This window comes from Cervus elaphus, chromosome 3 (assembly GCF_910594005.1).
Source record: "Cervus elaphus chromosome 3, mCerEla1.1, whole genome shotgun sequence".
In the NCBI taxonomy this organism is placed as follows: Eukaryota; Metazoa; Chordata; class Mammalia; order Artiodactyla; family Cervidae; genus Cervus; species Cervus elaphus.
The window spans coordinates 26,540,235-26,551,851 of NC_057817.1; the positions used below are offsets into that span (position 1 = coordinate 26,540,235).

Here is an 11,617-nt window from a genome sequence, read left to right on the forward strand (position 1 = left end):
AAGATTAATTACCACTACACCAAGATACCTGGCCATGCTACAATTTCCTAAAACTCTATATGAGCTAAAGAGGAGGATATCCCATATGGGATAAAAGGACAATTGTCATTTTCTGGGGCTCACAGGGGTCAATGAATCAATTTCAAAAAGGGAAATGCTTGCCAGCAACAAGCCATCTTTGCTTTCTGTAGTCATTTGTGTATAAGGAATCAAAATTAAAAGGTAAGCAATAACCAGTTACCTAAGAATGATTTATCTTTAAAAGTACGCTTGGGACTTCCCAAGAGGTTCCAAAGTTAAGACTCTCTGCTTCCACTGAAGGGGGCCCAGATTCAATCCCTGGTCAGGGAACTAGATCCCATGTGCTGCGACTAAGAGCTCACATACTATAACTAAAGATATCGTGTGCTCCAATGAAGAGCTGGAGGAGCTAAATAAATAAATATTAATAGATAAATAAATGAATTTTTTAAAAAGGAAGGAAATCCTGTCACATACTGCAAAGTGGATGAGCTTACGAGACATTATGCTAAATGAAATAAGCTTGTTGCAAAAAGACAAATACTGTATGATTCCACTTGTATGGTATACATTAGTAGTCAAATTCATAGAAATACAAAGTAGAATAATGGCTGCAAAGGTCTGGGAAAGGAGGGGAAATAAATACCTTCAGAGGTATAGACAGTGTTTAGATTTTTAAGATGAAAAAGTTTTGGAGACCTGTTGCATAACATGAGTATACCTAACACTATTGACCTGTTCACTTAAAAGGGTTAAGATGGTAAATTTTATGTTATGTGATTTTTACCACATCTAAAAATAATTACTTAGGGACTTCCCTGGTGGTCCAGTGGTTAAGAACCCGCCTTGCAACTCAAGGAAAACGGATCTGATCCCTGGTTGGGGAACTAAGATCCCACAGGCCACGGAGCAATGATCCCAAGCACTACGATGACAGAGCCCATCTGCCACATCTACTGAGCCCATGCACCACAATTAGAGAGTCTGTGCGCCTCAACAAAAGGTCCCACATGACTCAACTAAGATCTGACACAGACAAATAAATAAGAAAAAAAAAAATCAGTTTAGAAAAAAAAACTATATTGCTTTGCATATTCTTTCATCTTAAACAATTTTTCCCTAAAACTGCATAAATGCCAGGGATTTAATAGTGACCAAAGAAAAATATCATTAAGTACATCACAAAATTTATACAAATCTCTTCCCTCTTGCCATGCGTCTGCTTTTACAAACTTGAGCCAAAATTATAGGCAAAAAGTTTAAGTATTTAAAGGGCATGACAACATTTTTAATTAAAAATTAACAACCTGACAATATATGACACAGTACAAGGAGACTAATTTAAATCCAAAATACTGTGGGGCCCTATTATCTCATATATTTTGCTATAACTCTCAGGATTAGTTGTAAAAACTCTATGTATGGTTAGTTGTTCAGATGTATCCAACTCTTTGTGTTCCCAAGGACTGCAGCCCACCAGGCTCCTCTGTCAGGCAAGAATACTGGAGTGGTTGCCTCTCCAGGGGATCTTCCCAACCCAGGGATCAGATCCAGGCCTCCCACACTGCAGGTGGATTCTGAACTGGTCCCCCTAAATGCACTACATGTAGGTAACTGCAGCACAACAGCAACTGGAGCTCCAAGAAGGCAAGGGACAACACCACCTGTTTCAATGAATTCCAAGAACCTAACACATTTGACATACAATAAATGCTCAATAAATTTCATTAAACTTGTCTATGAACGAAGCATCAAAAATGAGAACCCACTTCCACTTAACACTTTTGCATCTAATTCTTAAGCCTGTAGGGAGCAGTTAACATTACTAAGTATACTGGTGTTCAGTAAATGCCTATGTAAGTTAACTGAACCATGAGTATTATTGCATTTCTTAACAGCATTTAAGGATAAATAAGGAGGCCATTCAAAACGTAATAATGCCGACAGATAATCTTTTAAAAGAATACCAAAAGAAGCAAAAAAAATTTCTCAATGATATAAAAAATTTCCAAATACAGTTTTCAGAGTTATAGGCTTTTTACCTTCTTTAAGACAAATGGGATGAATAAAGATTCAAAAAAAAAAAAAAAAAGACAAGTGGTCTGTATACACTTAAAGTACATTTTTCTTTACAAGTGCAAGAAACTGCCAAAGAATCCTAAGCAGATTACTTTCAGATGTACCATCAGTAACTGTTAAGAAATATTATGCATTGTCTATCTAGGGCCTGGACAAAATCAGGCCCTATACAGTTTCTCAAAGGTTTCTTTAGGACTTCCCTGGTGGTCCAGTAGTTAAGAATCTGCCTGCCAACACAGGGGACATGGGTTCAATCTCTTGGGGAACTAGATTCCACATGCTGAGGGGCAACTAAGACCATGCACCACAACCACTGAGCCCCTGAACCCTAGAACACATGCTCTGCAACAAGAGAAGCCACCACAATAAGCCTGCACACAGCAACTTGAGCAGCCCCACTTGCCGCAACTAGAGAAACCCCACGCACAGCAACTAGCACAGCTAAGAATACATAATTTTATTTAAAAAAAAAGGTTGTTAAATCATATCCCCTAGTACATCAAGAGATATGCATATACTATTTAATCAGAAATATGGGAGTAGAAGGAAGACACCGAAAGGAAATTTTCAGAATAAAATGGAAAAGAATAGGGACAATAAAGAGAAAGTTTGCTATAAAAATGTCTCAAGTGCATCAAGGAAAAAATTAGGATCAGGGAAACATATCACATCTTCCTAGCAGGAGGGAAAAAGGAGGTTGGGGAATGTGCTGTGTTGTGCTTAGTCGCTCAGTCGTGTTGACTCTCTGTGACCCAATGGACCGTATGCAGGCCACCAGAATCCTCTGTCCATGGAGACTCTCCAGGCAAGAATACTGGAGTAGGTTGCCATGCCCTCCTCCAGGGGATCTTCCCAACCCAGGGATCGAATGCAGGGCTCCCATATTGCAGGCATATTCTTTACTGAGCCACCAGAATAATATTCTCACGCCCATATAACACAGAGGACCTTCATGCTTTCAAAAAACTGATTATGAAAATCTCTGACTTCTCTTTTACCATCTTGCTCCTTCCTTCCTTAACGTACTCATCATATCATTGATTATTTACATTTCATTCAATTAAATAAATTCAAATTAATAGATCTGGTTATAACAAATTCTGATCCATAACAAAGTTTATAAAAAGACTGTTGAAAAAAAAAAAAAAGGCTGTTGATTTAACCATGCTTTTTGCTTCTTTTTTTTTTTTTTTTCTATTTTTTGTCTTAAGTTACAAATTTAACTCTTCAAAATAACTGAACTGGGTCAAAAAACAAATCCATTTTTCTTTCTTTTTTTTTTCAAATCCATTTTTCTACAAGAGAGTAGTAGTGTAGTGGAAATGATATTGATCTGAAGTCAAAAGATCTGTCACTGTAAATTTTGTCAATGACCTCTGACAAGTCACTGAATCTTTCTACACCTTAGGCTGTCAAAAGGAGAGTACTAGAGGGGATGAGGTTTCCAACTCCAGCAATCCTCAGTTTAACTGCTATTAACATGGAGAGTCCGGTTTAATTATAATATGTTTGCAAAGAGCTATAACTTCTAAGCAATCCAAACAGTGTCAAGTTAATGAAGAACACATGGAATAATCTGGAAAGCTCCATCTCAATAGCATTTAACCTTATCTGGATTACTTGCAGCAGACATTTGATTTACTATGAAAACCATTAAAAATTTTTTTTCTCAGAAATGTAGATTTTTTTGCTTTGCTTTAGTTTTGGTTTGGCTGCACCTCGAAGCACGACCAGTGATTGAACACAGGCCCACAGCAGTGAAAGCCCTGAGTACTAACCACTGGACCTCCAGGGAACTCCCTCAAACACGTAGATTTTTAACTGATTCTCTCATCTCAAAAAGGGCACGTCTTTGTCTTGACCTGGGTATTTTAATTTTTATTATTTATTGTGTACACATTAAATTATTAATTTTGTACATAGATATAGGGTGAGAAAGATTCAGAGTAAATCAGGTAGGTACACCCAAACTTGTCAAACAAGTAATATTGCCAGAGTTTAAAAAGCACTGGAGCAGAAGTACAAATTCAAATTATAGTCCAGATTTAACCAATTCTGAAGGAAAAAAACTTTCTTCAGAAACTTTTTCAGGGTCTTCTAAAGGGACCAATTCTTAAAACCTAGCAAGGCATTAACAATGTAGTCACAGTGTGGACATATACCTTTTAAATAATGCGTCAGCGCTGCAGATCTAGTATAATAAGGTTAAATGTTAGGGATAATACTATTTTGACATGCCTTCCAAAAGAAATATGAAAAATATGCTTGTTTTTCAATTAAATGGCAAACTGAAAAATTTCAACTAATTATTATCTATTAATGTTTACCCAAATCAGTAACTTACAAAACATTATGTAATACAGCTTTTCTACAGGTGTTCCTCTTACATTTAAAATATTTTCAAGGAGGGAAAACAAAACAATTAGAACCAAGAAATGAACAGAACTACATTTTTAGTGCCAACATTTATATGCTAGAATAACATATATACATTTATATGTAGAATAATTAAAGGGAAAAGGAGATCTGAGAACAGAACAGATACTAAATTTTTCCAAAACACTAGGCACCCTTGTGCTCTTGTTATTTAATTAAGAACTAAAAGGACCAAATTACACAATACAACGTGATTTAACAATGACATCATTGACAGAAAGCCACTGGAATAAATAAATAGGAGCAACTGAAAAAGTCTCAAGACTGTCTTCTCAGTCTTTCCAAATCAATCAAGCACCTAGATTTTAAAGGAGATCTTTAAAGGAGATCTTTTTATAAGTGTATTTCATTTAAAACACACTTATAAAATTGTACTAAAAAAAGCAAATGATGCTGAAACATTTGATGTTATAGTCAATAAAAGTATATTATTTTAAAATAGAAAATTTTCTTGTATGACCCTTTGCACTAGAATGATAATTCTGGACACATTTAAACCATCTAAACCTACTTAACACTTATGTTCAAATGCACTAGTCTAAAATACAACTCTGTTAACAAAATAGGTCTCAGCAATCTGACCCCAAGTTTAGCGACACTGTTGGCAAACCAACTCTGGTATCGCATTCAACTTAACTTCTAAGAGGAGACATTTTCCTGACCCCAATAAAACTGAGCAGATGTGAAATTTTTATTTTTAGTGTCTGAAATTTGCTTCTTGAGTGAATTACAGCCATCAAGGAAATATGTTTTATTCTCTTGCCAAAGCCCAGTCCTGCACTCTTTATTAGGCAGAACTCCCACGAAGTCATCCAAACTAAGTCTTTCAAAACTGGCCCCTCCTCAACCTTGGGGAAGAGTTTTCTGAATTTAGCCAGGGCTGAGAAAAAAATCTGAAGCCTGAAGCTTTAAAATAAGCAAAACAAAAAAACCCCAAACCGAGATCTGAGCGTGTAACTAAAGAGTGTTGATAAAAGGATAAAGGGGACAGTGTTAATTTAAAAAAAAAAAAAGGAAAAGCTGCTCACTTAAAAAATAAAAACAAAAACTAAGAGCCCATAGATCATTCCAAATTACTGGGTGGTCCATTCTTCACTACCACCCACCAGTGGCAGAGTTGTGAAAAACAGGAATACAGAGATGGGTGCCTGATTTGGGGTCTAAGTTTGTGCCTTTGCCTGTATATTCAAGCAAACAAATAAACATAATAAAAGTCAACAAGAGAACTTAGAAAAGTTTTAAAAGATGACTTAAAAATAATAAATGTGGGAATTCCCTGGCAGTCCAGTAGCTGGGACTCTTTGATTTCACTGCTAGAGGTGGGGGGTGGGGGTGTAAGGGTTCAATCCCTATTCAGGGAACTAGCATCTTATGAGAAGCCATGCGGTAGGGCCAAAAAAAAAAAAAAAGACTAAATCTATTAAGTGACATAGAAGCTGCAGTCTTCCACAACCATTTAAAAATAATGTCTCCAAAAAAAAGAAAAAAAGAAAAAAAAAAATAAATAAAAATAATGTCTCCCTTTGCAGAGTGCTATCTATTACCTATCTTACAACATGAGTTCATATTCATGGCTCTTTCCACTACATCATACTGCCAAGAGACTGAGTTTTTCTAATAAAATAACTATATACCAGAAAAAGGGGTAAAATGAGAGACTTTGTAGCAGCCAGGCAACAACTAAAGAGTACTAAGCTTCCAGGAAATGACTGCATTATCTTTCATTAAGACTGAAGTCAGATCAATTGAAGGGGAAAAAATGTTGCACAACTATGACTAACCAGAAAGGAGGAAACACATATCTTCAAAAACCACTATTAATAAAGCAATCTCAACTCTCACAAAATGGCCTTTCAGAGCTTCATTCTCTTCTTAGTGAATGTCAAGCAGCTACTATCTTATAGAAAGGCATGCATTTTCTAGAGCTCAGAGACCATCAACAACAGCTAAGAAGGTAGCCCTATCCTATGACAAACTAAATGGCAGACTTCCCCAGACCATGATTTAGCAATGAAAGTATCTCATAACTGCTCCTTAGAGCTCGAGTTATAAAACGTTTACACATTGCAAGGATCCAAATTAATACTATCTACAACAATCTCAATAACTTAAGAGCAAAGAGAAAACACACACACAAATGTAGATTACCCAGAAAATGTCTAATTTTCCAAGCTGTTAGGTTCAGTTTTTATTAAACTTTCCCCATTTTTACTCACATAATTTTTAGCCTATAAACATTTGCCAGCTCTACAGCCTTAAATTTCAAAGTAACAAAAGTTATCTTATCCAAAAGATTTTTAACAATCTAAAGGATGTCCCAAGTTAAAACATGAAGTCTCTTGTCCCAAGTTAGTTAATAGGTAATGAATGCTCCAGACTAGAACTAACAGCAAGTAGTCTGTCTCATAACATATGTGCTTCCCAGTATCTCAAAGTCCTTATCTGGAAAATAAGGCAGAAGTATGAGATGATTCCTAAGGTCTCTTTCAGCTCTAACCTATGTTAAGATCTCCAATTCACTAAGAAAATTTCTGTCTGTTAAGGCTCAAAATGCAGTAATTTTAAACATACTACTACAAGACTGTAAGAAAGTACTGAACTTGAGCAGACCTCCCCATCACAGATTTTCCTAAACTGCAGGAGGCAGGAAATATGGTTGCCTATTTGTTACCCTCTCTTACATAAGAACCAATCTAAATAGAATGAGAACTCTTTATAATAAAAGTAAACAATTAACAAATGCACAGATACACCAACAGAAGTAGAAGTTCAGTGGTATTAAACTACTTCTCATCATAATTTTCTATATATCATGCCAGAATATAAAGATGCATATATATCCTAATGTGCTTCATTAAAGATTAGTTCTATCACCATGAAATTTAAAATGATAAACTCTAAATAAATTCTCACCATTTTAAATAGAGGTTTTAAATTTCAAATTAACCAATACTAGTAAAATACAGTTCAAAATAAATGACTGAATAGTGGTGTCAATTGGTTCAACATACATTTCAATATATACACCTCCTTGACAACTCTTCTCTTTCCCCTTCGAAGTTCTTACTTCTAATTCCTCTCAACTCCATCTCCCCACTCCATTCTGTGCCCCACTTCTGTTCTCTTCCACCTTTCAACCATATGCTACTTTCAAAGCAGCCACTTTCTAGTGGCTCTCTAATCTAGAAGTATTAGAATCACTACCTAGGAGAATCACTACCTAAGAAACAAAAACAAAACAAAAAAAAATCACCTAGGAAGCTTATTAAAAATACACATTAATACTTTCGAGCTAAGCAGAAGTTGAAAAAATTAAACCTCAAAGGGTAGGCTCTTCTGGTTAACTAAAGATTAACCAGGGAACTTATTTTATTGAAGTCCTTTGGAATCCATTAGTTTTCCCCTACTTGTGGTTTGTGAGAAATATCTGATGACTTAATAACTGCCCTACAGATAAGTTTATAATCCATTCTATCTACAGAAGAAGAACCCTCAAGCCAAATAAAGCCCTCAAGGTAAAAATATTGTATATTTTTTAAAGGTTGCAAAAACAAAGAAGTACACGTAACTGAGAACTTATGTGGCCCACAAAGCCTAAAATAATTACTATCTGGCCCTTTACAGAAAAAGTTTGCCCACTCTTGTACTGTAGTACCAGACACTGAAAGTAGAGACCCCAAGGACACTGCCCAGAAATGCTCCTTTCTGGACAGACGACCTGAAGAGGGAAAAGTTTTCATTAAGTCAGCTCCAAATGACTTCATTGCTATTTCTCCGACTTGCCCTCAGAAGTATTGCCCTCAAAAGATTCTACTCCCTCTTCTTTATTCAACAGTTTCAGCTAAGATGCTAAGTAGCTCTAGAGATAAATGCAAAAGATTTCAAGTCTTACCTGAGGCATTTGCTATCGCCAAGGGCAGGCTTGGAAGCTGGTGCACCTGGATTCCTGAAGCACCCAACGCACTGAGGTTAATGGTCTGGAGGCCAGGCATGGAGGAGAGCTGAGCAGCATTCACAGTGACTGTGCCGGCAGGGATGGAGGCAGCTGAGGCAATAGGTGTAAGGGTGGTACTGCTGCTGCTGGTCTGCCCCAAAGAAACACCCTGCATTGGGGCCAAGGTGATTGTCTGGGCTTGTGGGTTCTGAACTTGGAGGTTCTGCAGCTGAAGAGTCTGCCAGCTGACCTGTCCATTGGGCCCCACTGTTGGTGTCCGGATGATGATGGGGCCAGAGTTTGGAACAGCCTGAAGCTGAAGGTTCTGGAGGGTTTCCTGGGAGATAGCTTGAGTTGTAAAGGTCTGCCCTGACAATGGGGCGGCTTGGAGGGCCTGCAGGGCCTGTCCCCCTTGAACCAGTTGAGGCTGGATGAGAATTTGTTGTTGTTGCTGTGTCTGCTGGTTTTGCTCTCCCTCTTTTTGTTGACTTGCTTGCAGTGAACCTCCAGATGTCTGGTTCTGCTGGATGTTCAGAGTATCAGATCCCTGCAGCCCGCTGACCCTCTGTGGTGTCTGGCTCTGAGAGTTGGTCCCTGCTGATCCGCTGGTGGTAAAGTTCATAATTCCCATGTTGCTGGTGGTAGTAGTTGTTGAGTAGCTATTGGCATTGGTGAAAAAGGAGCTGGAACTGGCTTGTGAAGATACCAAACTGGCAGAACTGATGGCAGTCCCTGAGGTGACAGGCTGTGAGCCACTCTCCTGGGACCCAGAGCTGCTGATCGTGACTGCCTGAGAGCTAGGGGTCAAGGTAGCTGCAGAAACGCTGTTGACAGGTAGCAAGGTAATATTCCCATTCAGGGCCACTGGTACATTGGTCACATACTGAGTCTGTCCTGAGAGTACATTATTAGCCAGGCCTTGAAGGGGGACAGCCTGCTGGAGTAGGTTTGGCATAGCAGCAATGATGTTGCCTCCACTTCCTCGATTTGTGATGATCTGTTGGTTTGCACCTGGGATGATCTGTATCTGACCTGAACCATCCTGCTGCACTTGGGCCCCAGTGGCAGCAAACTGCAGCTGTTGCCCATCAACGGTCTGGAACTGTGGGATTACTTGATACTGAATATTAGGCATCACTCCAGGTAGTCCTGTCAGGACTTGCTGGTTCTGAAGGTTGGAGGTGGCAGCCACAACATACTGCCCACCGGAGACCGTGCGATTCTTGGAAGACTCACTGCCATTGTTGCCGTTGGTACTGCTGCCACTCTGTTCCTTCGAGGTAGGGGTAGCCCCAGAGGAGGAAGAGATGATCTGCCAGCCATTGGCACCCTGGGAAAGTTGTGTGGCTGTGAGGTCAAGCTCACCTGTGCCCCCTGACTGGCTTGGGCCCTGGGAGTTGTTGCTGTTTTCATTGGGTGACTCAATTCTGCTGCAAGTTGCTGCCAGCAGAGCCAAAGGGGATGGCTGGGATTCCTGGCCAGAAATAAGGGAGAGGAAAGGAGTTACTTTAGTGATACCCATTTGCCAGACCAGGGGGCAGTATACAAAAAATAAACAGTGTAACAGTGCAAAAGGGGAAAAAAAAGAAAAACCCAACCAAACAAAAAGTTGGATCTATCTATACTGTTGAAACTCTCATTTAGGGGGATCTCCAAGTCACTTGTCTCTCTGTGCTTACTTCCTTATCTATAAAATGGTTTAGCCATTCCCTTAAAATTTTTCTGTAAAAAGACAGTCCTCTAAGGATATTTACAGCCTCTCAGCACCTTCCCCACTGTGTCAGGATCATCACTTACCTGCCCTCCTCCTCCGCTGCTGCTGCTACTGCCTGTGCTGCTGCTTCGAGCCTGAGAAAAGGCACCACTACCATTTCCATTGCCCCCGTTATTGCCACCAACTCCTTTTTCAATCTTCACCACGGCTGTCATTTCATCCATGGAGTGATCTTGGTCTAAAAAGAATTTTAAAATAACTTTTAAATAACTTTTAAAATTGGAGAGAGCAAAAGGTAAAAGTGAGAATGGGTAAAAGAGGCTGTGATGAAACAAATGACTAACAGGAAGGTGAAAGGCGCCAGTATTTAAAAAAAAAAAAAAAAAGGATTCGGGGAGAAGGAACAGTTGCAGACCAGTAGGATGTGATCTAGGCTCAGTGATGCCAAAACTGGACCTCAATTCTCCTTTGCACAAAATTAAACTCAGAAAACACTGAAAAGGTGCTTTTGGTACAGGAAATACGAGGGTCGGTGGGCATGTTGAAAAAGTAACCTGGGGGAAAAAAAGGATAGATAAGGCATAAAACATGTGGGTGGATGGAAAGTTTGCTAAAAACTAGGGTCAAAGGAAATGGAGAAAGAGAAAAACTCAAGTGTAAAAAGTAACAAGAGGAAAGGAGGAGAAAGGGGAAAAGAACAGATAAAAAGTTTGAGTGGGGAAACATTTATAAATACTAAAAGGGGCTAAAGAGGTCCAGGGGTTAGAAATCAAGCGATTCGGGGCGGCTAGAGGGCGGGCCCTAGAGGGAAAGGGCGGTTTCGGGGTGTGGGGCGTGGAAAGGGCGGGACGGTAGGGGGGAGGGGTAATTTACGGGGGGAGGGGTAATCTACGGCAGAGGGGGAAGGGGGGAGGGCCTTGGGGCCGGCGACGACCAGAGGGCGGACCAGGGAGGCGGTTGGCCCGGGCGGGGCCTGCTCTGCTCGGGCCGCCCCCGCGGCTCCAGCCCCCGGCAGGAGGAGCCTCAGGCGGGCAGCCGAGTAGTGGGGGGTAAGGCCCGTCCCCCGTGGCCGGGGCGGGCAGGGGGCGGGCGAGGCCAAGCTGCCCCCTCCCCCGGGGCGGGTGGCCCATCCCCCTCCTCCTCCTCGGAGGCCCCGCCACTGCCCCTTCTCCCTCCCTTCCCTCCGCCCCGGGCGGGACCAAGGCCGCCGCCGCCGCCTCCCGCCCGCCCCCCCTCACGGCGGGGACCGCCCGGTCGGCCCTCGCGCGCGCCCCCTCACTCCCCTCCCACCCCTAAGCTTGGAGTGGACTCATCCTTACCGCTCATGGTAGCAGCTGAGGGACGAGCTCAAGGGGGTCCTGTCCGGGGGGGTTGGGGGGGGCCAGGAAAAACGCGGACGCTGACGAGGCAAGCGAACCCGGACCGGACAGGGA

The 11,617-nt window shown here is 40.9% G+C and overlaps 1 protein-coding gene across 4 annotated transcripts in view; it reads right to left on the minus strand.

Annotated features, from left to right (window-relative positions):
• The window catches only part of SP1 (Sp1 transcription factor), a 37,550-nt gene extending 25,938 nt beyond the window's left edge, over positions 1-11,612 (minus strand). Inside the window, exons 1-3 of one of the 4 annotated variants that reach the window (XM_043882701.1) lie at positions 11,504-11,612; positions 10,268-10,422; positions 8,429-9,800 (exon numbers count right to left, since the gene is read on the minus strand). In XM_043882701.1, the coding sequence (XP_043738636.1) occupies positions 8,429-9,800; positions 10,268-10,422; positions 11,504-11,510 (1,534 nt within the window). In that variant the 5' untranslated portion in view covers positions 11,511-11,612. Of the gene's footprint in view, positions 1-8,428; positions 9,945-10,267; positions 10,423-10,599; positions 10,988-11,503 lie in introns of those variants that run through there. The other 3 variants (XM_043882700.1, XM_043882699.1, XM_043882698.1) reach the window with 3 other exon arrangements.
• Between the last annotated feature and the right edge of the window lie 5 nt (positions 11,613-11,617).